The 26,616-nt window shown below is 43.1% G+C and overlaps 1 protein-coding gene across 1 annotated transcript; it reads right to left on the reverse strand.

Annotated features, from left to right (window-relative positions):
* Positions 1 to 1,256: 1,256 nt before the first annotated feature.
* ANXA13 (annexin A13) lies at positions 1,257 to 26,364 on the reverse strand. The gene is made up of 12 exons (XM_049826973.1): positions 26,350 to 26,364; positions 24,951 to 25,025; positions 12,819 to 12,897; positions 10,432 to 10,526; positions 8,517 to 8,687; positions 7,827 to 7,860; positions 7,662 to 7,741; positions 5,851 to 5,919; positions 5,529 to 5,630; positions 3,524 to 3,599; positions 2,602 to 2,714; positions 1,257 to 1,393 (listed from the first exon to the last, which is right to left on the reverse strand). Exons 1-12 carry the CDS (start codon positions 26,362 to 26,364, stop codon positions 1,274 to 1,276), a joined length of 1,029 nt encoding a protein of 342 aa, XP_049682930.1. The 3' UTR covers positions 1,257 to 1,273.
* Positions 26,365 to 26,616: the final 252 nt, after the last annotated feature.

The raw sequence follows: 26,616 nt of genomic DNA on the forward strand, positions 1-26,616 counted from the left end.
TGTTGCCAAAGGAGGATCGGGCCTCTAAAATGCCGGAACATCCTGGTACACCTATGTGACACACAGATCATCGTTCTTAAAAGCCTTCCCTCTTTCCCATCTCCCATTTATTTTGCCCCATCTTTACAGACTGTAACTAGACAGCCAGGTACTACTGCTGTGACATAGACACAAGCAGGGAGAAACAGGTCCAGTGCTTCAGAAATAGTATTTTCAAAGGGAATTAGATGCCATCAGCCGTCACACCTCAGAGGATCTAGGTCTAAAAGACCCTTCCCCTCGCAGAGCAGTACACGCAGAAGGGGGAAGGAACCAGACACAGAGAAACACTTACAAGCCCATCTCCTTGACCCAGACTCTTCTCTCTCCTTGTCGGGCCCTGTGATGTTATTTTTCATCTACATCTTCTCTCATATGATTATAGGATTTTATGGTAATTCAGGGAGGAGAGGACCTCCAGTGGTCTCTAGTTCAGCCTTCTGCTCAAAGCAGGGTGAGCCATGAGATCAGACCAGGTTGCTCAGGGTTTTAGTCAGATGTTGGAAACCTCCAAGGATGGAGACCATGCAGCTCTCCCAAGGCCCGTGTCTGCCCCTGTGGGAACAGCATTTCCCTGCCTGACAGATCCACCTCAGGAAGACCCATCCCTTCCCCAGCTATGCCTCCTGCACCATATCCCAGGAGGTGGTGCCGATGGGGACTGCAAATCCTCATCTCCTTCATGGGATAACTTAGGAGGTGACTATGCTGAGAGGGCAACTCACAGGCAGGGAAATCATTCTGACCTTCCCTGTTGATAGCAGGATTTTAATCAGGGCCTGACTTAAATCATTAATTCACAGCCCTCAGGTTGTTTAAAGAGCTGTGATAAAGGGCTGAGAAGAAATTACTCTCCATTTTCTCTTGGCAGGACTGTAACGGCATGACATGGCACTCGTCAGATTGGGGAAAGAACAGGGATAATCTTCAGAATGAGAGAAAGACAGAAAATCTACCCAGAAGAAACAATGACAGAAGATTCGTCTACATATGCAAACACAAAGAGGTCAATTTAGATTTAGTTTTTTTAACATGTCTTTATTGCTTAAGGACATTTGGCGAGATAGCCATAACATAAACCTCACGTCCAGCATTACTTGGCAACACATTTCCCAGCTGGAAAGAAAATAAATTGGATTTTTTTCTTTGTGCTAATGCCACATTTTTTGGATGCTATTTTGGAAACTAATCAAGAGGTGGCTGCTCAGCATGCCTCTTCATTCTTGATGGCTTTTTAGTGCAAAAGAGCCAGCAGCAACTTTCTGAAGTCCCCAGAGGTATCAGATCGGACAGCTTCAGCTAACGACTTCTTGTACATTTGCTGGAACTTCTCCTTTATTGCTGGCAGGTCACTCTGAGGAGACACCAAAAGGCTCTTTAGAAGAGCGGGACATGCTTTCAGTAATATGCCCTGCTCTTACCAGGACCCCTGGGGGCTGATCCAAGGTCCACTGCACCCAGTGGGAGGAGGAGAGGAGGAAGCAGGAGGTCTAAAAATCTTGGAGGACTTTCAGCTTAACATTTGGATTTGAGGTAAGCCCATGTCAGACGGTGTGGTGACGGGATGCTAGCTGCGAGGAGGGGTACGGGCCTGTGTGGAGAGCCGTGCCGGGGCAGCCGGGGGCATCTCTGCCCTGCACTTAGCGGTGCTGTGCGGGCACAGCCTTGGTGCCAGACAAACTTGCACAGGTCGCTGCGAGCTCCTGAGGCCACTCCATGGTGGCAAGCAGGGAAAGAGGCATTTCCAGGAGCATGGCTAAAAGAGGGTTTTGTTCCACTCACAGAAGTAATATTCTGGTTACTACAAGGGGAGAATTAAATGCCTTGTCTTGAGGTTTCCTGTGAAAAGGCATCCACTGCCTGGGTCTGATCTTTAGCACTGTGGGTTTTAAATGTTATCATGATTGGACCGTGTCTTAACAGAGAGACTACCCTGAAGCCTAATTTCTCACACTGCCGATCATTGAGAAATATGCTCTCCTCGTCCCTGTGAACGACTCCTCCTCTATGTCAAGACTGAAACAGCCCTGGGGTTACAACCTACACAGCTTACAAGGAAAGAAGACTTAAAGACTGTGTTTAAGATCTCAAATGTCTTGTGCAGTTTTGTGCTTTTTAAAATGACAATTATCTCCTTTGGCTCTTCATTTTTCTGCCCTCCTCCCCATCTGTTTTTCCCAGCTGGAATCAGAGAGAATTGGCAACATGTGTTTATAAGCAATTCTCAATTTGGGAACTGCTGCTTTATCATTACTTAACCATGAATTTACTTCTACACATCCTATTAGGGCCAGACCTCCCCATGGGTTAGTTTTAACCAGGTACAGTTGACTCCACTTGAAACTGCCTGCATGCTTTCTGGTTTAGTTCTTTTGAAAACAGAAATAGATGCGATATCAAAATTAGAGTTGCCTGGGTACAAAAGCAGAGTGTGACCACTGATGTCGTTGGGCTGAAATGGGTTGACTGAGCACATGATCTGCCAGGACTCACTCCATACCCTCTGCATTTGTATTTCTCCCAGAGCTGATGTGAGGTATTACAGGTTGCAGGGTACCCTACCTCAGCCCTGGTCACAAGGATGCGAATCAAGGTCTCTTCATCAGTCCCGGCTCCTTTCATCGACTGGTACAGAAGTGTAGCAAAGTAACCTGGGCAGTCTTTGGCACAGCTGACTAGAGAAAACAGTAAGAGGCTTCATTACACTTGTATATTTACACTTTGCGATACATCTTCAAGGAGAAGGAAATAAATATGGAAGAGATAAAGGAAACTCTCTAGGGTTTATGCTCAGGCATATGAGCTGGTAGGGCTTTCATTCTGTGACTGGTCCCCTATCAGTATGCAAGGAGAAGTCTTGGAGTCTGAACGGGGACATACATTTCTCTGTGGGGAAAGCGTGTTACACAGTGAGATGATGAGCACTGAGTACTCTGCCATTCCACAGTGAAAATGAAATGAATGAGAACAAGCATTTGCCCCTCTTGAGTTCCTCTTGCCCTTCATTCTTGGCATAGCTGCTCACTCTGCAGCTCACAGGAGCAAGACTTGGGAGACCCCAGATCCAGACGGATAACAACAATACCAGAGCCAGGGCCCAAGCTTAAATACCAGTCACAGTCATCCCCAGTGCCAGAGTGCTGTCGAGGACCCTGTACATTTTTGTGGTGGCTGGGTAGCACAGTTCCGATGATGCCCAGGCATCAGCTGGAAGTTATCAACAGCCACGGCCTTGGGCAGCTTGGAGGTGGCTGCCCTGTGTTAGAGGGCAAATAATTTAGCTGTGTGGAGGGGAGCTGTGTCTAGCAAGTTTTATTTCTAAAACTAAGGGGTCCAAATCGCTAGTGAAAACTGTCTCTTCTTTTCCTGGCAGATATGTTGGCTCAGTTTAGGGCTATCTCAATGGCTGTTGCCACAAAACCCCAACAACCAATGTCAGATGATGGCAAGAACTAGAAAAGAAAGCTCTTATCACATTTTTTACCAAGAGTGAGATAAGCCTTCTCCAGATCTCCAGATGTTTCACTTTTAATAGATTCTTCTATGTCCTTCCCACACACCTATGAGGACAACAAAAAGGAGCCATAAGAGCTGCTGTCTGTACACATCATCCCACTGCCATAAAACCAGCATCAGATTTAGGATCCATTGGCAAAAGGACAATGTGGATCTTTTAGAGCCTTTACAAGGGAGTAATTCAAGGGCAAATGAAGTTCTTCTCTGGCCTAAGTGCTCACAGATCCACTTGCACCAAAAGAAGAAGGTCTGTGCAGCCAGGTAAGGCACAATGGTTAAGAGATGGATAACCTACATCAAGCAGTCGCACGTATCTGAAGGCTTCTGGGACAAAGAAGCTGCAGCTTCTTCTTGAGTGACCCCCTAGCCAGGAGAAACTGTTCGAGCTTCCTCTAACCCCTCTATCAAAGGCTCTGGATGGCTCCCACACAAATAAGATAATTTTTGGAGCTTTACCAGCTCTATGAAGTTTTGTTACTTATTGTCTTTGGCTTCCCAGGGAAAGTTTACAAGCACTGCAGTTGTTCCCTAGTTTTTGTATTATTCTGTAGAAAGGGGAAAACCAGACTGCCACTTCAAAACAGAGTTTATCCTGACTTTTGTGAACTTCATGAACGTCAAAGGATTTTACTTTGCTCTGTTTTGTCTACCAGGATAGCCCTGCATGGTTCAAGACTAGTGGACTTTTAGGTCAGAGCTGGGAGACCGTGCATACAAGGCAGAAAGGGGTACCTTCTGAGGATTTAGGCTTAAGTTCGGCAAACCCCCAACCTGGTTTAGGTCTTGCCCTATTTATCTTTCAACTGCAGAGGAGGACTGATGTTTGCATGGCTCTAATCTTGGCTCACTTCTACTTCAAGTACAGCCAGGCAGGATGCGGTGGATGGGTTTGGGCAACCTGATCTGCTTGGCTTTAGGAATCAAAAAGCCAAGGTAGCTTGGCTATCAGAGCATTTAACTGAACCCCCAGGGTTTGGGCCACTCCAAGGGAGAGAGTATCAGTTAGTGACTGGGTTTGTGTTCCTGCCAGCAACAACCCAAAACTTGGATTAAGCTGCAAACATTTTTTCCAGCTACGGGTTCCTTATTATGCTGACACTGAAGTATGGCCTTGACTGGAGATTTTTTCATCTTCAGTGCCTAGGGTTACAGTTTTCTGATGAACTCAGCGTCATCCTAGGGAAGTTCAGGACTGTGCGCCAGAGGCTAGAGGGGGGACCCTCTCCTGAGAATACGTGTCACTGCTGAGCTTCTCCCTTGCTGCCAGGAGAAGGACCTTGGATCTCCCATTGCTTTGTCTTTCTCAGGTCATCTCCAGGCAAGAGGCCTCAGTGGAGGTCAGGTCCAGGCCCAGGCATGAGTAAAATGTCCCTGGTGGGTGATACGGGGAGAAGTACCAGACAGCCGGGATCATCCTGCTGCCTACTTTGCCTTATGTTTTGGAGACAGACGAGAGCACATCAAAGTACCTGCACAGGCTGTCTGCCCAGCGTGGGCAGAGAGGCAGAGACTGGAGATGTGCCTCTGCCCAGCCAATATGAGCGTGTGAAGCAGGGCGATCAGGAGGAGAGACCTTGCCAGGCTCTGCTTTGGAGGAGAGGAAAAGACCAGAAAAGAAAAACCCTGCTTCAGGGCAGGAGTTTGTGAACCTGTCCCTTTGTTGGTCCTCCTGAAGGAGTGGGGACACCCACTGTCATGCAGCTGTGGGAAGGAAATGACATTGTGACATTTATTTGGCTGGATGTTCTGTAGGTTATGAAGGGGAATAGGTTCTTCACTGGCAGAAGATACAGCTTTTATCCCCTATTTCCTTAGGATCAGGATCTAGTTGCATAAAAATGTTTTCCAAGATTCTTAAAGCATTCAAGAAGTTTTAAAATGGCACAGGATCGCCTGCTCTACATGTATTTGTAGGGTCTGCAAACCACACGTCAGGCCCTATGCAACCCATATCACAGGAGAGAATAACTCACCTTTTTGTAGGCTTGAAAAGTAGCTCTCAGCTGACTATAGCTTCTCTTTGCTAAGACCACATTGAAAGCCAGCTCCTCTGTTCCCCAGCGGCCTTCTCCTGCCTTAAAGATTACATGTTAGGTTTTTTTAAAGCACTTGTTTATTCACAGTAGAGACAAAAAGTCAGCCAGAGCCCTTGATTCACCGAGCTCCAGCCCGTCCCCCCCTTGCTCATCTCCTTACACTGCCATCGCCTCTGTGCTTGGTGCATTTAGTCACCCCCGAGGCAGCCCTTTCTGCGCAACACAGGGCAAACGGGGATTTTTCCACAGCTGCACTTACTTTATACAGATCTGTGGCATCTTGCTCAGCGAGCTCTGCATTGACCTGTTGGGTCTCATCTCTGGTTGCCTACAGAAAAGGACATGACCGTAAAAAAAAAAATCAGACCAAGTGCTGGTTACATTTCGTAGTGGAAGGGAAAATTGTCAGCTTGTGGCCCTCACAAATATTTTGGTTATAGTTTTGCTGCCATCTGCTGACAAATGCCTAGTAATAGGGCACAGAGGGGCTTAGTGGTACAGCTTTGAACGGTCTGTTCACGTTTACCACAGCCCCTGGTTTTGCTGACTTTAGAGATGCAGCCCGTACGGTAGGGTTTTATCTCCCAGGTTGATGAGCTATGTGCTGGGGCCCTAATGAGATTGCAACTCTGATACCTCTGGAGCAGGAAGGGACTGTCGGGGTGGGCAGCGGCACGGCGTTAGACCATACCCTGCGGATGCTCCCCTGCGGCAGGGTGGCCTGCTGGTCCCCTCGTCCCCAGACTCCTTCCCATCCCATGGGTGTCCCCCTCCCTCCCTCCCTCCCTCAGCCAGCACGCGTACGGAGCAGAAAACAACATCAGAGGGAAAAACCTGACCTGAGTTTGGAGTCAGCTCTGCTTTGCGGAGGGCTGGACTAGAGTAGCTCCAGAGGTCCCTTCCCACCTGTCTCGTTCTTTGGTTCTGCTTTCTGCCATTTTTGGCAGCTATTTTTCCACCGGTGTAAAGGGGTAGCGTGTGTGGCTGGATGTTGGGGTGGGAATGGGGCCGAGATGTGCAGACAGAGCTGGGGCAGGGTGGCCCCAACACAGCCTTTGACATCCACCCCCCGAGAGCTGAGCTGCTGGGCACGTGCAGCACCCTGGGCTCAAACCATGAAGTTTCTTAGGAAAGCAGCTGGTGGATCTGTCATCCAGCTACTGCAGAAAGGTTCCCAGTACCTGCCGTGAGGTGCTGATGGTTTTCATGGTGCTGGATATGCCCTGATAACTGCAAAATATTTTCCTGACTAACCTATATACTCTGAGCATTCACTAACGCTGTAATTCCTGGTAGAAATTATGAAGGACTCATCTATGAAAAAAAAATCTATGAATAATATGTATTTGTGACTCCTGAAAATATACCCCAAGAAGTTGAAGACAGCTGTATCATTGCTTTCCAGAATGGGAATCTAACTGTGATGTATTTAGTGATATGATTGTTAGGTTAAAGCTTCTATTTATTGAATCTTTTCATTTCTTAGGACTCTCTGCATTTCTAGGTGTGATCCCACTCTTCTTATACTGTGTCTTCATGAAGATACTGATTTTTTTCTTTATTTCATGTAGGTGGTTTAAAATAAAGTGTGTTCTAATGGAAAATATGCTTTTTTGGTGAGTGGAAAGCTAACATAACAGCAATTTCTTTCTTACTTTTTCTGTACTTATCTGAACGGTAAAATCCTCAGCTGAGATGGAAGTCAGATGTCGCTGGTTTTGGGCAGAATTCAGCATAATGCAGCTATGGCCTTGAATGGGTATTCTAGCCATACGATGGTGCAAATAATAACAAAACAATGCTGTTGTCTTAAAAGTATCAGAATTTATAAAATTACGTCTGATTTTATAAATTAAAATTTTATGTATTAAAAAGCTATAGATATAGAAGGCTCTTATACTGAAGAATGCCTTTTTCTTACTGTAGTTACCTCATCATTATATTACATATAATAATTACATTATTATAAATACCAGCTAATACTTATTATGATTACTTAGTGTAGACAGGGTAGAGAGAAGGAAATATCTCTGTCAGGTAGCTGCATAAGAGGGAAGCCCCCAGCCTTACCTCTAGCACAGTGACTAATATCTTCTGTAGAGAGCCACTTGTGTCACTTTTAACATCAGACTCCAGATCCCTATCAAAGACTGTGGAGAAAAAAAATCTGTGAGGGTTCCCCCAGTGATAAAGGCTTTAAATGAAGGTGTTTGTTTGAAAGACAATACTACTTACACCGTTTGTATGCCTTCTTTATGTTTACAATTTCCTAGGCAAATAAATAAATGAAAAAGGAAAAAATATTTAGAAATAAATAAATAAGTAAAAATAAATAAATTTAATTAAAAAATAAATAAGCAAACAAAACCCCAGCAAGTCAGTACCGTGCCCACGTTGCATGAGGCATAGCAAGCATGGGGTGGGAGAAGCTGAATTCCCATTCCCCGCTCATGCCGGGACTGACTGCAGCACAGAGACACGGCTCAAACCCAGCCCGGTTCAGGACAGCATTTCAAGGGATGCCTGACTCGTGCAGGCGTCCCTTGGTTTCACTTGCATTTCAGTGTAAGCTAAAGGGCTTTTTGAAGAGGTTTGCGTTCCCGTACCTGGCGGGAGCCACCTCTGAATGGTCAGAGCAGTGCCAAAGCTCTCTTTCACAGGCACCCGGGGATTTCTCCATCATCAGTGTTGCCACTGTGCCATCCATGGGAGATACGAGTAGGACCAAGGAAAGAATTTGAATTATATTGCTCTGAACTCCTGCAAGACTTCCAGCCCTGGTATGGCAACCTTACCGCTGCTACCAGTGGCAACAGGCATTTCAGCTGTGGAAGCTGGTCTGATCCCTTCTCCTCCTCCTGGGGGGATGCTTTTGGCAAGCTCTTTGCCCTGCTACCTAAGGAAAGTCACGCATGGTGTCCCAACCTTATTGTTTCGTGTGCAGAGAATCTCGATCAGCAGTGTCTCATCCGTCCCAGCGCCCTTCATCGCCTTCTGAAGCTCTCGGGCCTCGTACTCGCAGGGCAGGTCCAGCAGAGCCAGCACAGCCTTTTCGAAATTCCCACTCAGGTCTCCCTTCAGGTCTTCTTCTAAATCCTGCAGGGACAGTCGGAAGGGTTAGCACAAAAGCTGAGGCGGGATTAGAGGGTTTCTTAATTTGTTTTGGGAAATGTCATGATTTCAAAGCTTCCTCTGTACCAAAAAGGGACAAAAACATAAAAAAGCCTTTAAATATGTGGACCTTTTTTTTTTTTTCAAAATAAATTCCCTAAAAATTTTTGTTTCAGATTGAGTGAAATGATTGTCCCATCTTCAAATACCAGCTGATATCTGTCCAGTTTTGACTCTAACTTGTTTAAATAACTGCAAACTAGTGTTTTTAAAAGCTTAACAGGAGACTTTGCTCTGAAACATAATGCAGAAACTTCCTGCTTCGAAAAAAGCAGGGATCCCTTCAAAAGAAGTGATCCAACTTAGGAAACTTCTCTTCCAGTTAAAACTGACTTACTGGAAAAAGCAACAAATTTCTACAAAGTGCTTTGATGCCAAGCAATCAGCATTTTTTCCACCAAAAAACCCCCAAACAAACCAACCTTCTGTGATACCATCTACTTAATTCAAAATTTAGTAAGACCCTGGAGAAGAACTAGCTAGTACATGTACACTGAGAAGGATGCCTCCTGATGATTTATTTGAAGTCCTATCCGCAGTTAACATTTCCTGTAGTATGGGAAGTACTTTACAAGTTGAGAACAACAAACGAGAAGCCCAGCTCTAAATCTATTGTTCTTAAATACCCTCTTACACAATCGCAAGCGAACACTCAATCAATTCGAGCCAAAGCCTGACATTGGTGTTGGAGCAGTTTCAAGGAGCCTGACATTGGTGTTGGAGCAGTTTCAAGGTGTGCACCATGAACCTTGCTTCCTGGAGCAGCAGGAGAGCAAAATGCTCCAACTTGTGGCTCCTTCCCGAATGATTCAAGCTGCCCAGGCAAGGAAGAAGGGTTGCTACATGCTGATGTAACCGGGATGTCTCAAGGTATTTGCCTATTTCTAATGCCTGTTTTTATTAATCCTCATTACAGAACTAACTCAATAGTGTTTATGTAATCAAAAAATCTTTATCATGCTTGCTGTAAGTTTTACATATAGAAGGCTTTCAGGTCCAGTGCTGCCTGTCTTATTAACATTGATTAATGACTAATGAGCAAGCAGACCTTAAGAAAATACCAATTTAATAATAAGCTCTGCAGGATTCAGCTCTTTACCTAAATAATATATTGGAAGCTTTATTTTTCTTACATGCAAAATCGTTAAGGAAGTCTATGCTTCCTCCTCCAGAAATCAAGTGCTCAATGAGACTTCTTAGTTTTACAACGTGCATTCTACTTCATCACTGGAAGAAATCAATACTACATCTATTAAACTCAACAAAAATACGATGAGGTAAGATCAAATAGTTCCTCTGAACTTGCATCTGGTCTGAAAGGGATTCTGACTTAAAATTCCCTTTTACATTAATTTATTTTTCTGAATGTGCTGAAGATGAACACAAGCTGAAATATTTTTTAATTTCAGTTATGAGTTATTTTCTGTCTTTCCCAACTTTGATAAAAATGTTCTCATCTGGTTAAGCCTGATTTCAAGAAGACTCTGAGGCCTAAGATTAGAAATATAATTGGTATTTTGGGAGATAAAATAAATTGCTGAACCAGAAACTAACTGGTGTCCTCCTTAAATCCACTGCACCCTTGATATTTTCAAAAGCAGAGGCCTGTAGGCTGTATTTCTAGCAGGCATGCGGTTTGAAACAGAGAGGACATTTATTTCAAAAATACCTTGCTATACAGAGCCTTGTACTTCTGTTTTATTTGTTGTCTCTGCTCTGCTGTTCGACTTGACAAGACTTCAATAATTTTCTTTTCATCAGTTCCTGAAATAGAAGTTGTGCATAGGAATTATTTAATCAGGAATCTAATGCAGAGGAAAGAAAAAATGATCTCTAAAGAGAAAAAAATTGCTATCCATAAATCCCCACTGGTGCCAACTTTAGAATTTGTAGCATCTAAGATTCTTCTGAGGATATATTTAACTGTAGTCAGCTACAATGTTCAGACCATAAAATAAAATAAAAGTTCTCCATCTCACGCCGCTCATATTTTATCAGGGAAATTGAGTCTTCTGTTTGAGAAGGTCAGACACTGCCCCTAAAATGAGGGTTATGCCAGCGCCCGTGGGCTGACGTACACATTTTCGGTGGCAATGTTTGTTTGTGTAGTCCCGAGGGATCAGCCACCAGATCCAGTTCATTAAGCATGTGAACGCTTGTGCCAGCACAAGAGACTGAACGGCGTGGGGCGAGAGGCTGGCGTAGGTGAGCATGTGTTTAAATCAGCCTCAGTAACCCACAGCCTGTACAGAACGGGTTGTGCTTTGCGCTAAATGGAGTCAGGAAGAGGAGCAGGAACCAGCCTCCGTGGTCTGCTGATGCTGTTTTGCTTGGCAAAAGTAAGTGAGAGTGAAGTGGGAGCGTGCGGTGCCCCAGTGATGGGCACCACAGCAGCTGCATCTCCCGGGAGCCCGTGGGGGAACTGAACACAGCACCCCTCCAGCAGAAACCCTCGGGCAGCTTTGAGCTGTAGCTTATGCAATGGGTGGAAGCAGCTTACTAAAGGCAATGACCTTGTTCTTGTACTTTTCTTGCCCTCAGCCATATAAACAGATGCTTGCACTAAACAAAGTTGCTGTAAGGCATTCGTTATGTTTGTGGCTAAAGGGTCAGGACCGCAGTGACGTTACTTGGATGCCCAAAAGACACAATAGGGCAGCTATTGCATTAACTTGCATGTCCTGGTGCACCTCCATCTAAGGGCCAGCAGCTTGCCTCAGGCATTATTTCTTCAAGACAAGTATTGAAATGGAGAATGTGTATCAGGAGAGACCTATGGCTCTGCGTGTGATGGGCACTGCCAAAATGCCCATAGCATATAACGGGTTTAGATGGCTGATCATAGGCATCAAGCCATATGCTAGGTCTGCTGATGCATGCATGTCACGCTGGTGGACGCTGCCCCATGCTCTCCTTGTGCTCTTCCATCTGCTGCATCCACCTACTGGGCTTTGTGCCACGCCTCATCTCAGGCTCTCGGGAGCAGGGATCAACGAGGCTTTCCGAGGAGCTACCAGTACAAAGGATAAAATTACAAATGGTACTGGCATTCGGCAGCAGCTGATGCATTTTCATCCCTGCATATCACCATCAGGTACACACAGGACAAGCTTAGGGCATCTTGTCCAGTTCTTCCTGCTTAGAACTGAGGCAGAAGGCATGGTCCAGTTTTAGAAGCAAAAGCACTCCTATCTGACAATGTGGGGTTAAACTCTCCGTAGCAGAGCCTATGAGGAACTATCTTGAGAGGGCTCAGCTGATAGGATGGGAACAGTTCCTAAAATGCAGCACTTAACTAGCTGATTCTGAACGTCAGTGCTACACCAGGAAGAAATGCTTAAATTCATGTTTACTGTGCAAATGCCTGGAGTGAATTAATAACTTACTGCTCTCATGTGCTGCCTGGCTGTTCTTCCTCTGCTGGACACTGTCACCTCAATGGACCTGAAGATCCCATGACCACTGTGCATTCCTCATTCACATCAGTGCACAGCCAGCCAGCTTACTTCAAACTACCTTAGAACATGGTGGGAGCCAGTATTTTTGTTTAAAAATCACTCATGCAGATTGAGAGCACCATATATTCCTTTCAGCTGATGGAGCCGCAGTGGGCTTTGATGGACATATGGAGGTGGTGATGTTTGTTACTGGTCCTTGAAGGTCTGGGAAAGGACATATAACCATGACCCTAATCCAATGTGACTAGCTGGACCCCTTGACTGTCGTATCAGTCTTGACAGCTTGATGTTCCTATCACAGGGAGCAAATACCACGTTTATCCCAATTCCCTGGAGCCAAGCAATTAACAAACTAGATCTTACCAGTCTTTGAGGAACAAGCTGGCTTCCCTTCCCATTTATCTTAATCACATAAAACTTCATAGGTATGCATGTTCTTTGAGTCAGTAAGCGACAGGAAGCATAAAGATTACCTGAAACTGGTTGGAACAGTTGTTTTGCCCTAGGTTTATGTATATGCTCTTTATAATATTGAATATTATAATTATTAATTATAATAATTAATTTCCCTTTGTATAAAACCCAAGAGCTTTCTTACCTGCTCCTTTGCAGGCACTATGTATTTTCTTGGCATCTCGGTCTGGATCAAAACCATGATGATGGCGTTTATTGGTTGACTAGGAAAACAGAGGCACAACAGATACACGGGAGACAATTTTGCATTAGTCTCTCTGAATGACAGCAGTTTGGGCCAGTTTCTTGCTTGGTATTTGTTTACACCACCTAAACCGTGAAGTTCATGCCAGCCTTTGCTGAAACACCCTATCTATCACTAGGGCTCCTAGAATGGATCCACAAATAGCTGTCACCACATGACACACAGTGCTGATCATATATAACTTTGTTCTGCCAGTTCAGGCTTATTAAAATAATTTAAAGGTAGTAACTTCATACTAGGCATCTTCATGCCAGATCAAATCACTTTACAGTAGGCCAATAAAAACGCCCTATTAGATGTGTACAGAACCAAGCCCTGTCTCTGCAGTATGTTTGTAAGTACTAGGAGCTTACAATCTGAATCAGCTGAATAAAAACTGGTCCTGCAAAACTTTCTTGCATCTATGCATTCATGCAATCAAGATAATTGGAGATATATAACGTGATAAAGCTGGTAAGCTGGTGTTTTTTTTATTTTGGCAAAATAGTACATGTGGTTACCTTGAGCTAAATCTATCGGTAATAATAACTCAAAGTCCACAGCCGCTGCAGTTTACATCCAGACATACCACTGTAAACAGGAAACCATGCCTGTTCCTACTAATCTGACAACCTGTGAATCACAGGGGCTGAAATGCTGGTACACCCTCTATTCTGCTGTTTCTCAGAAAAAGGTAGAAGTTATCTGAGACCAGGAGGTCGGAAAGGTTTTCAACCCCTGTAATATCATGAATCAGATCTTTTAAATGCCTAAACTCTAAAATATACTGGAAAATAGGTCCTAGGCTCCTAAATCAAATAGAACTATATGCACACCACGGACTTGGGAGGTCTAAGCGGGCACTGCAAGTGCTTTGGCATTTCCATTCAAATAGCAACATGTGGATCAGGCTACTTGCTTTGCAGGGCTGCCAGGCATTGGCACCACCACTGTTGATTAAGAGTTATGATACCCCAGGGCATGGCACTCTGCTCTCCACTAAATTAAAGTTTATGACACCCCAGCGCATGATAGTCTGCTTTTAGGCCCTTCTGAAAATGCCACCAGCCTACTGAAGAGCAGAAGAGGCTAAAGGGCTGATTAACCTCCTTGTCTTTGGGGACAGCACAGGGCAGAGATGATTCCTGAAAGACATTAGGCACAACATCATTCTGCTTGTGCGATAAAGAGAATTTAGCCATATGGCTGCGGGCCGTGCTCTGCCACATACCCATCTGGCCAGAGAACAACCTGGTTTATTTACAACTATAGATACAGCCTGGAAATCTGTTTGTTGGTATTCTTCAAAAGTTTTGTGCTGTGATCTACTAGATCTGGTGGAAAAGCTACAGCTCTGGATAAAGGACACCTCTGTGAAAAGACAAAGGGTCTTTTTTCAAGGAGAAAACCCAAGTCCAGTCTCTACACTGCTTTACCAATGTGAGAGGCTAAAGACAATTTAGGTACCTGGCTTTCCTAATGCGGTTAGCAGGTAGGATATGACTTACTGCTAATGGTAGCTGCTGTAGCGCAGCCATCTCACTGAAATTGAAAGTTATTTTTACAGCAATAGCAATTAGTAAGGTACAATAACAATGCAATAATTTCTCTTGGTCTTTACAGTGTAAGGTAACGCTTTCATTGCCACATCATTATCACAAATGTTGCTTGTAAAACATGTATCCTACTGTAAGATCTGACCTGCACACATGCTTTTCTAAACCTTTCAAACAAGGTGGAAATAGATGCATATAAGTAACACTTTCTAGTGAAAGATTTTCTTTAACGGTCTTCAAATTTATCAGGAATTTTGTCAAAAAGGAAAGGGAAAAGCACAAAGTTAGAAAACAGATGCACTGATCACTGTCTTTATCCAAAATGATTTGCATTCACATTTTGCTATTATGATAGGGTGTACGTGCTTCTCCTTTGATGGAATCATGTACAAAAGATATCTTTTTCCACACATGCTTGGAAATTAAGCAACTCTAATTTCTTTCTTCTTTTCTGATTACTATAACCTCATTTTCATTCTTGTGACAATAAAATTCAGCTTTGTTCTCTGTAATACCAAAACAAACAGTGACAGCTAGCCAGACTTGGTGGGTGACGAATTTGGAGGAACAGGATAATGGGATCCCACAATACAACAAAAGTTTATTCTGGATATACAGCCCCAGGATGCAAATGCTGCATGCACAATGGGCCTCTTTGCAGGAGAGTCGTACAGGCACAGTGTTGACACAAGGAGTGTGGTCCAGGTGCTTCTCAGTGTGTGGCGAATTCAATGAGCATCGTGGCGTAGCATTCAGGAGGATGCTCTGCTGCCTGTTCAATTGAGCGTACCCCGCAGACAGCAGTGTGTGGTGCCAGTATGGTTTTCCCCTCTCCATAATACCAAGTTTAACATGCAAATTGTTTTTAAACACGTCGGTCCATACTTTAACGTATGATTGGTAGTATTGTCAGAGTTACTGCTGTGTCAGGTAATGCGCTCCTAATTACTTCTTGCATCTGTATCATGCACCTTGGAGCAATCCCAAAGGACACTGTAAGCTGGAGAGACAGTATCCCTGCCTTTCCCCTGCGCCATGTGGAAAACTGCTTGTAGGAACAGGGTACAATATCTGAATGCAGTAATGCTGGTGACACTAAGCTATCATTATTTCATCTCTATAGTGTTAGTATGCTTCTCAGATGATGTTCATGCCACTCATACAGTTGATCCTGCTGTCTGTGTTAGGCAGCCAGTACTGAAGTTATCCTAGAGTTGTTTGCAAAGCATTTCTTTGTGAGGGTAAGGACCAGGGAAGCAGCTGAAAAGTGAGCAAAAAAAGGGATGATTGTGGAGCACAAAATAGAGAGAAAAGTGCTAACATATCAAATGCACAGATTTGACTATTTTGTAGTATGCAAGTGCTATTCTAACTTATAGTCCCCCCAATTCACTCCAACAACATGAGTTGAGAACTGTTGCTCCACATTCACTTCCTCCTGACCTGGGACAGAAGATGCACTACTGAGAAGTGAGAGGGAAAAGGCTTCATCTGGCGCTTGCTCCCACTTTTCAGTCACTCAGCTTGGGCAGAAACACCTACACAAGCACCCAAAGGCAAGGAGCTGGTTTGTACTTTGCTTTGCCTTACCCACTAGCAGTGCTGGGCTGTGGGTATCGCCCTTATCATGATAATGCTGCCATCTCTGCAGCTCCCACTGCCCCATCACAGATGCACCTGGGCCTGGTAATGTCATTACAGGACTTTGGGAGAGTGATTTGCTCTCTTATGCCTCGATGGCTGGTCAGTTATGCTCAGGTTTTAGCTAACTCCTTGGTGCAACTTATCATTGTAGCTGTTGTATTTGTGCATAGCACAGTTGCAACAGGTAGGAAAATGGCAGCACCAGCATCTGAAACAACGTTGTGGATTTACGAGGATTCATAAAGACATAAAAAAGAAATGTTATTTCTTTTCAAAGGGAAAACCATGCAGAAGGGAAGGAAGACCTGTTTCTTAATGATGTTCAGGACATATTTGTTTAAAAGCACCAGAGGAATCTATTGAGTCAGCTCTGCTAAAGCTTCCGCCTTCAAATAAATCACTATAAAACATTAAATGATACATCTGGAGGATATAATTCTTATAGTACTGTGTGTAATACTAGCATCAGCTTTAAAGATAAGAAATCTGATACTCTGGGTAAGTGACTGTCAAGGCCAACTCATGAGTCTTCTGGAAAGCCCTGGTTAAAATTCACTACCTGCTGGGTCCCAGCCTTGATCTTGCCCACTGACGCAGCCTTTCCTATGCAGGAGAGGGAGAGATGTCCACAACTGTACTGCTTCCTACTCTGCAGATTTTGACAGGTAGATTTTTCTGCAAGGGATAGGTGGCAAAAGAAACTGATATTTAATACCATTTGTAACTTGCAGGCATTTTCCTTTTACAAGTATGGGCGGAATCACTCTAATATAGCTCTTGTTTTAGAGTTAAGATCTTAGATTAGATTTGAGTAGTTAATGACTTACAAGTGTTATGGCAATTTTGGTGATAGTGTGACGTGGAGTCTGAAATAGCAGATGGACATATTGCACACAAATTTTGCAGCTGGACATAGTATGTAAGGGAACTTGCTTTCATAAATTGGTCCAGATCCAGCTACTCAGTTCCTTCATTTTCTTCTATACTTCTCTCCAATACTTCTACATTAATTGTGTAATTAATGTAAGTGTAATAATTAATTGTATAAATAAATGTAAGTGTAACCAGAGTTCTGGTGGTAAGAAATCCTCTTTTCACTTCCAGCCTAGCGGTATTCATGGCCTGTGTCCACTTGTTTTTTCTGCCAACAGTGTTCCTTAGCTTGAACAGGTTTTGCTTCACTCAAGCATATTTTAGACAACAATGATTTTCCCTTGCAGCTTTGGCTAGAATTGCCACAGCTTTATTTCTATTAAAATGGATAGATTGTAACTGATCTAAAACTTACAGTTCTACCTTGTTGTAAAGCACACCAAGTAGTTTTTCCTACTGTAAATTACATTTTACTTAAAGGAGATGTAAGATGAGTTTATAGTTGAAGATGCATTTGGGGACTGTTCTATGATATTTCAGCACGTGGAGCCCTTATGGTATGCAAATAAACAGTTTAACAAAAACATCAGCAAAACCAAGAAAGACATGGGGCGGAGGGGGTGGAGGGAGCGGAATAAGAGCTCTGGTGGAGTCAAAGCATCAGTAGTTAGAATTGGTGGGATGTTGCAATGCATTGCAGACATTTCTGAAGACAAAATCTAATCTCTTCCTTAGGCTAAAGACAATTAAGGTTGCAGTAGATACAAAGTGCTTATCTGTCAGTAGACAAGAACAGAAGAAACACTATCATGAGCATGCCAAGGTAGCTTCCCGTATTGCAAAAGAGAGACAACGTAGCCTACCTGAAAACAGCTGATAATAGAGCTGAGCAATCACAGCAATTTTTCCATTCCATCATCTCAAGCAGATGCCACAACCATGCGCAGGAACAGAGCTTTATGGAGGAGTACCGTCAAGGAACAGAAAGGGTAGCTCCTTGGGATGTTGCTGACAGTGCTCACCTGCTGCAGCTCTAACACAGATCGATGCTGATAACTAACACGGATAAATGCAGACGCAGACCCTTACAAACAAATCACTAGGAAGAGCCAGCAGGAATGTGGCTGCTGACCAGAGCAGTCGAGATGCGGGTCTAATAGCTATGGGCAGAGCTCTAAAAAGGGCTGGATTGATCCAGGGATATTGAGTGTCTAATCCAGTCTTCATTTCTGCCAAGTCCATTTTATGTGCTTTATTTAATGGATGTCTAATTACAAGCTTCTCTTCTTCTCTTTGGTTGCTGTTTTCATTTTTCTTTAGCTTAACAGAAGTAAAAATTAAACCTCAAAATGGCAGCACATAGAAAGGGCAGACAAACCCAGCCATGCTCTTTACCGCACTGACTCCTGCATTTGAGTGAGGTCTGGAATAAAATTTAGGGCAGTATTCAGTTGTCTAAATGTGGGTATGTGATGCTGTTAGAGATGCCCCATGGTAAGCTGCCCGCTGCCTGTCAGAAATGAGTGGTCTACTGTGGGACTTGCATCTGTCAGCCCAGTGCAGATGTCTGACATACCTGAGGGCATCACCAACAGTTACTGGAGGTGATCAACAGAATCATGCCACAGCTATTTTACCAGTTTTCTTATTCTTCACATATATTTAATTATGTTCACAAAAATGCATTGGAGGAAAACAAGGTTTTGAAAAGAATGACGTAAACCAGTTCCATATGCAGCAATCTGAGGTTTCCTTTCTACCAAGCATGTGAGAACCAGAAACCCCTCTGCCTCGTTTCCCACAGATTTACATCTCCTGTTTGGCTGATTTTGGTGCCTCTAACACCTACTGCAGCTGAAGCAGTTCCTGTGATGGGCACAGGCATACTGGCCCATCATTGTGTTGACTCTGTTGTCTTATAAAGGTTGAGCTCATGCCTCAGTTTCCCCCCCCTGGGGATTTCTAACACAGTCTCTCTCTTCTCAAGACATTTAAGAAATGTAACAGGCACCTAATAATTTTGAGACTAACACCCTGCTGGTAAATTAATCTAAAAATTTTCCAGTGGGTTCAAATATTCTTAGTTAGGGTAACAGATATATACATATTGCAGTGTCATGCATCCTGTTTCTTTAGGATGCCAAAGCCCAAACAATCCGTAATGTCCCAAAGGTGAGCACGGGAATGCCAGAAAACCAAACGGACAAGCCAAAACAATTGAAACCCCATCACAGATCAGAAACTGTGGAACCTTTTGAGATTTCTCAGTTGTCACCACGCACAGTCACCGAGTCACCAGTCCAAAGACCTTTGGGGAGCCTCGTCTCCAACTAACGAACCAGTTCTCCTCCAGCTCAGCACTGCTAGAGCTGTCAGGACTGGTTTGGGCAGAGCTGATCTTGCTGTAGGCAATGGATAAGTGAGCTGACATCTCAAGGTGCCTTCCAATTCTATGATTTTCTGTATTCCTCTTCTGTGTGGAGAGGAAAATTTATATTCTCTATCTGCCAAGAAATGTCCCAAACCATCTAGTCACCTTGTTAGCATAATAAACAACAGGACTGGGGTGTTCATCTCATTAGTTAAATTGTATCTAATATACTATGATCATGGAAGACAGCTTTTGGCAAATCAGCACCTAATGATTAATTTTTTATCATCACACGTATACTCAAGATTAATTATTTATCCTGGCAGAAACCTTTAATGAGCTACAATGCAACTAGAATCCAAGGTTAACTAGACTAACAGTACTTGATAGGAAAAAAAAAAAAAGGCACATTGTCTTAGATCTTGTGGTTTTAGTCTTCTAGTTCATCACACATTGTCAGGATAACACACTGTTAGCAGAACAGACTCTGAACTCCCACCCAATGGGACAGTCTTAGTGACAAACAGCCCAAATCTCATCACTCATTGCCAAGCATTTCCGTGTGTTAAGAATAAAACACAAGAACAAACAAGGGAGTAGGCTGCTGTATTTTGATTCTGATCTACTTCCAAAGACAGACTGAAAACACGATTCTACGTTTGTACTTCATCAATAGCGTGATTTATAAGAACAGACTTTTCCAGTCCCAAGTCTTTTTTTCAATACTTAAAGCTACCTTAGGACCCTTTGAACTGCATCAATTTTTGGGTCATAGCAGAAGGTATGAGCATAACAGGAATAGTCACAGCCTTCTACCCCTATATAAAGTATATTATTCCTTTATAATATTGTCACCTTATTTTAAACCTATGCATTCCTAGTAGAAAATATATCTGCCTGCTTGTGTCAGTTAAAAATGCAGTTGAGACTGGACTGAACATCAAAAGGGAGGAGGAAAATCCACTTCAGTGGTAGGATCCAACCTGCATGACAGGAAACATACCTCCCTTGCCCATGGCAAAGAGCCTGCAGACACGTATCACACATCTCAGAGCTGTGGGTGGGAGAGCTCTCGGAGCTGGCAGGCAGAGAATCACCCCTCCACCAGGAGCCTCCGGCTTTGCCATGGGATGGACGAGGGCCCTGGGGCAAGCTGGCAATGGAGTCCAGTGACCTGTGGCTGCCTTCTGCGGCAGCGAGGCCCTGGGACACCGGTACAGCCCTGTTCCTGGCCGTGTCAGCCAGCCTGGCACTGGGCTGCAAATATACCTGGGGGTTAAAAGGATGACTTTCTCACAAAGCTCCAGACCATCAATCAGAAAGGGCAGAAAAGCAGATAAAGCCCATTTCATTTCAGTGTATAGGTACTTCCATGAGAAAAGCTTCCAAATATTACAGCTCTTTAATATAGTGGAGTAGCAAAAGAAACAAAGAGCAATTACTGGTAGGCAAGGTTGGGTCTCATATAACTGGGAAAGGCTGTTCAGGGGCGAGGATGTCTGGTCATTAGCAGATGGTGGGTTCACCATCTCCTATCACCCTGGCATCAAAGAAAGGTGTTCTTCTGCAAGCTCTTCTTCAGCAAAATTCAAATAATTTGGCTCAATTATTCAGGTAGAAATTTATGTGAAATGTAAAGGCTTTTAGCACACAGGTCATAGTAGATTGGCACTAACATTTAAAAACAAACAGAAGCAAACAGCTGCGGCATGTTGGCAGTGGGGCAGTATCAGCTAGCACCAAGGTTTGTGCTATGGTAATAAAAAGGTGGGGTTGGTAAACACCTTTTTGACACAGGTCAATTGGCAAGCGCTCCCTTAAGGACTATGCGTGTCCTTTTGACCGCAAGGTTTCTTCCTCTGCTGTTTTTTAAAATGTACCTGTCATTTTTGTTTGAGCAATTTTCTCAGTCAACCACAATATGTAACTGGAAAATTGCCATCTGCCTCCTTGACTGCTCAGAGAATGGTATCAGCATCTCCGAATGCCACCCACCATCTGCCAGGCAGGCTGTCACTCTCCCAAATCCTTACGGCTGTTTTAGAACTAACAGCTGTACAAAAGCAACATGCACTGTTGGGCTAGCTTGTTGCTGACAGTTTGTGGCTATCAGGAACAAAACAATTTCTATATGAAGTCTCTATTGGATAATACAATATATGTAAGTCACGTAGATTAGACTTCATTACTCAACAGCGTTTGCAATGACTCAGGGACTCCAAACTGAGAGGTGCAAATAACCTTATTTTCTACATGTCAGACTAAAACTACAGTGACAACAAGATCCTAATAGAATTAGTTGCATTTACTTTTTCCTATTACAAAGAAGTGGCAACAGTGAAGGTAATTTCTCTGACAGTTATTTAAACTGCAAAATTAAACCCATCTCTCTCCTACAATGTCCCTCATGTTTCTAAGTAGCTGTTAATATATCATCTCATAATACCTTATGGCTAATTTTTTATCCACTCCACTTATGTACGCTCATCACCATGATTAAGAGAAAAATTAAGTCCGCAATTAAGAGAAAAAAACAAATTTGGCGGGGGGATCTCTTATGGCTGAATTTTACACTGTCCAGTTTTAATGTGTCCAGACCTTCTTGTGGCTGGTGGAACTCCCTAACTCAGATTACTTTTAAAATCAGAGCTAGCTACCAGGATACCATGCAGTGGGAACGCCAAAGCTGCAAAACTGCAGCTTTTATTTCTAGAGGGCTCAATCCAGATGTTTAAATACAGACACCTTTGAGATGTGCCAGAGCCCCCTGCACCTGCATGGGGCTGGCAGAGGTGACACAGGGCTGACAGGGACCTGACTCCCCCCAGTGTGGCAGCTGAAGCCAAGGCAGGAAAGGATGTTAGAAATCTCTAGAGGCGTCATGCCTGTGGTTAGTCATGAGTCATGCTTCACATCACTTCCTTTTAATACTTATCTTGCAAATAAAAGCCACAGAAAAACAGCAAACAAATGGCTTTATTCACCTAGGACAAATCTAGAATTCCAAGTCTGGAATAATTCTGTTACACTGGGGTGGACTTGTCTACTTTTATTTTATTGACCATAATGCCCAGTTGGAAAGCACTTTGTATGCTGGGCCATTAGGGATGATAACTAAAATGATTGGAAACTGGCATATTCTGCCTCTTTTTCAGTGGAGATACCAAATCTCTGACTTGCATACTGTAGCTTAAGTGTTCTTATGTCTTACTAAAAATTTTACACTCATTACCTCAACTAAGACTTGTCATGAGTTTTGGTAAGTTAACATTGATGGCACTGTAGTAAATTCTTTTGTATGTCAGCATGAAAGCTAACATGACTTAAGTATTCCTACGCAGGGCTGAAAAACATGGACACAATATTTGGGAACATGATGTTGACTCTTCATGTATGCTAAAGCTGAATTATTTAAAAGAAGAACTGGAAGAATGTTGCACCTCATCAGGGAAGCCCCAAGATTACATGCTTCTCCCCTTGGTCCCTTTGCTGTTTTTAAAACATTCCTCTGCAAGATGCATTATCTAAACACCATCTATATATTTATAGACACATAGAAGTGCGGTTACTATACAGACATGGCATGTTTATTGTCCAACAAACCAACTGTGTCTACTGAAATTGGAGGTTTCTGTGTCTAACTCCTTTCTACCTCGCAGGGTGGAGAAAGTCTCAAGATACTCCCAGGTCAGCTGAGTCACCCAGAGCAGCAGTAATCAGTCTATTGCTTCAGTCAGTAGTTGTAATTAGCAATAAAGGCAGAGTAATTTTTCTGGATAGTAACAACAGAACTTGGTACAATATACTGAAACTGTTGTATACAAAGAAGAATGTTAGAATCCAGATATTTTGGATTTTTTAATGTTTTTGTAAAACGTAATTGTTTGACCTGTTTACATTGTGTAAAACATAAATGTAATGACCCTTTGATACTTCAGACAGGTTCTTTTTTTGCCGCAAGTGCATCATAAATTTTTCATGGGTAGATGCTTGTTAACACCTAACACAGCTGCACTCACAGGATAGCCTCAGACCTAAAAGGAAAAGCAAATGTCCTGGATAAAAGGGGACCATGGAAATGAAAAGAATCTGCCACAGCTCTTCCCCAGTGCTGAGTGGCTCAACAAGAAGGTATTTCTGTCTTCTGCTGACTGTGGGCTTATGGCCAGGGACTGAACAAGAATCGACTGTGACTGAATATTGGTCTGCCAGGGGAAGCAACAAATAGCAATTGTTGAGCTTTGTGATGAGATAATAAAATTGTGCTGTGGTAATACTTGTACTAAGGAAACCTTTCTACAATGATAGAAATGTCCATAGGCAACACAGAGGCCCTTGTGATGTTTGTGAGCTTATCCCCAAGAGGACTCTTCAGGCAGATATATTCTCCAGGTTATACTTACCTTTTTACCTTCAACTTCTCAAACCATTTAGCCACAACAACCTGCCACCTCCTTCTGACATTATAGAGTCCTCCCTGGCAGAAGGTTTGGGCTGCTTTACAATGAGAAGATGAAACTCAAGGGCATCCCAGAGAATCTCAAAGAGTGGTTTAAATTAAAAACAAAGAACTCACCCACCCCCCAAATTAATTCAAACGTCACAGAGAACAACAGAATAATGCATAGTCATCTTGGATTCTTGAAAGACAGAAGGTTAAAACACAATTACACAATTTCACGAAAGTCAAAATCCATCAAACTTATCAAACCATCATATCATCAAAACCATTGCTGCTATTCCCAAAATGTCCCCCAAGCACCTTGCTTACAGCACAGCAGCTACCCAGATTTTCAGGTGGATTGAGTCTACTTGTGGCAATTTTGAAGACAGCAGAAATACAGATAAGCTTGATGCATGACTGCAAACAGAGAAAATAATTAGAGACTTTAAATCTCTAAGCACATGCAGTCAAAAACTTTGATTGTAGAAGAGGGGACTGGATTGAGTTCAGAGTGCAAAAAGTGCATGGAAATATGCAGATTTGGAGCTGTAATGTTCATTAGGTGCAGCTCTTAATTGAGAGCTCAGTTTCTAAGAGAAAAGTACACTTTAGAGCTGGTTGGCAATTTTTTATTGAAAGCATTTTGTTCAGTAAAATTTGGTATTTTGTTCAAATTAACATGTTCAGGAAGATATCTCCACTTTAAAATGAGACATTTTGATATAGCTGAAAAGTTCCATTTTAACATCCACATAATGGAATCTTTTCTTTGAACAATGCTTAGCTTTCAGTGAAAACTTCATTTAATAATGATATTTTAAAAATAAGTTTTAAAATGTAGATCCATTTAACCAAATAAAATACTTCATTTGACATAGACGATTAATTTTATATTTTTCCCAGCAGAATTTGGGCTATTCAAAAAAATTTCACTTCTGAAATTTCAAAGCAGGCAAAATTTTGGAAAGATGCAGTTTTCAAGAATGAAACAACCCAGTTTTACCCATCTTTCTAGTGCCAGTATTGACCGTGAAAGAGGAGTTGCCTCTGTGCACTGCAGTGCCTCCCAAAGCCACCATAAACCATGGAAACAGGTGCTGCAACACTATGGTGTCCCTTTCATCCTTCATAAAAAAAGTGCTTACTGGCTCATCTGCTGACAAACTGGTAGTCCCTATGGTTGGTTTCCGTATATCCTCTGTGAGTCTGTAAGACTGGCTCTGGAGGTTTAAAACACACAATACATAAGACACTCATGAACCTATGGTTGCAAAACACAAGATTAGGAGAAACAAAGTGCAGCTGACAAGCTTTGTTAATCATAGAATCATAGCCCCAAGGAGGACTTGGGGCTGTTGGTTGATGAGAAGCTCAACATGACCCTGCAATGTGTGTTTGCAGCCCAGAAAGCCAACCATATCCTGAGCTGCATGAAAAGAAGCATGGCCAGCAGGTCGAGGGAAGTGATTCTCCCCCTCCACTCTCATGAGACCCCACCTGGAGTACTGCATTCAGCTCTGGGGCCCCCAGCATAAGAACGACATGGACCTGCTCAAGTGGGTCCAGAGGAGGGCCACAAAGATGATCAGGGGGCTGGAGCACCTCTCCTATGAGGACAGGCTGAGAGAGCTGGGGTTGTTCAGCCTGGAGAAGAGAAGGCTCCGGAGACACCTTCTAGCAGCTTTCCAGTACCTAAAGGGGGCCTACAAGAAAGCTGGGGAGGGACTCTTTATCAGGGAGTGTAGAGATAGGATGAGGGGTAATGGTTTCAAACTGAAAGAAGGTAGATTTATATTAGGTATTAGGAAGAAATTTTTACTGTGAGGGTGGTGACACACTGGAACAGGTTACCCAGAGAAGCTGTGGATGCCCCATCCCTGGCAGTGTTCAAGGCCAGGTTGGATGGGGCTTTGAGCAACCTGGTCTAGTGGAAGGTGTCCCTGCCCATGGCAGGGGAGTTGGAACTAGGTGATCTTTAAGGTCCCTTCCAACCCAAACCATTCTATGATTCTACAATTCTAAAAGTCATACGGTAATTTGATGTAGTAAACCCTGACACCTGGATTTTAATCAGGCCCTTCTGCGAGCACCACACTTTGAGATTACTCCTGTCCCTACTATTCAGTGATAAAACAGCCAAATTTTGAAAGTGATGGCCTTTGGGACAGGAAGTTTTTCATACATCTTTAGGGAATTATTTTAGCATTCGCAATGTTCCAACAGAAATTCACTAAACTAAAATTATTTTTCCCATGACATCCTACACATAATTTCTTTTTCTCAAAATTAGTGCTGCCCCTTTTAACTAAGCCACAATGAGCATTAAAACATTTAGAACCTGTGTGTTACAGTAATAGTTTCATTAATCATGTACTGCAAATAAACAATGTTACCAGCTACATACAAGTTTCCCACCCACACTTAAAGTAGATTTTGAGGTTAAATCTTCATTTGCAGCTGTATTAATGTAATTTAAAGTGAAAATTGACAAAAATAAAAACAGGAAATTGTTGCATTCTTGACAATCCAAATTAAATTACTTACATGTGAACTGCCCATTTTTGCTTAGCCTGAGTGTGGAAGATGCGACTCTTCTGCTCTTAAATAAAACAAGCATACAGGTGGAATAGTCAACTTTTACTAGAGCAGCTAAATCCTACCCAACCCTGGGTTAATCAATAACTTCTGACATTATTTAAATTCTAGTCATTTCAAGGTGGGGTGTATTCATCATTACATGGTGGCTTTATTATCCCTGTTATCTAATATCGCATCCTGTTGGGTCATGGAGCTGGCTGGTTTCTCCAGGGA

The sequence above is a fragment of the Accipiter gentilis genome, chromosome 2 (assembly GCF_929443795.1).
Source record: "Accipiter gentilis chromosome 2, bAccGen1.1, whole genome shotgun sequence".
NCBI lineage: Eukaryota > Metazoa > Chordata > Aves > Accipitriformes > Accipitridae > Astur > Astur gentilis.

Bases quoted from the DNA above. Each gene is read 5' to 3' on its own strand.
- ANXA13 (XM_049826973.1), bottom strand. The intron at 12,898-24,950 runs GTAAGCACTTTT...CTGTTTTCCTAG, and splicing joins GTTTGTCAGCAGATGAGCCA to TCAACCAATAAACGCCATCA. The intron at 3,600-5,528 runs GTGAGTTATTCT...TTGTCCTCATAG, and splicing joins CTTTTCAAGCCTACAAAAAG to GTGTGTGGGAAGGACATAGA.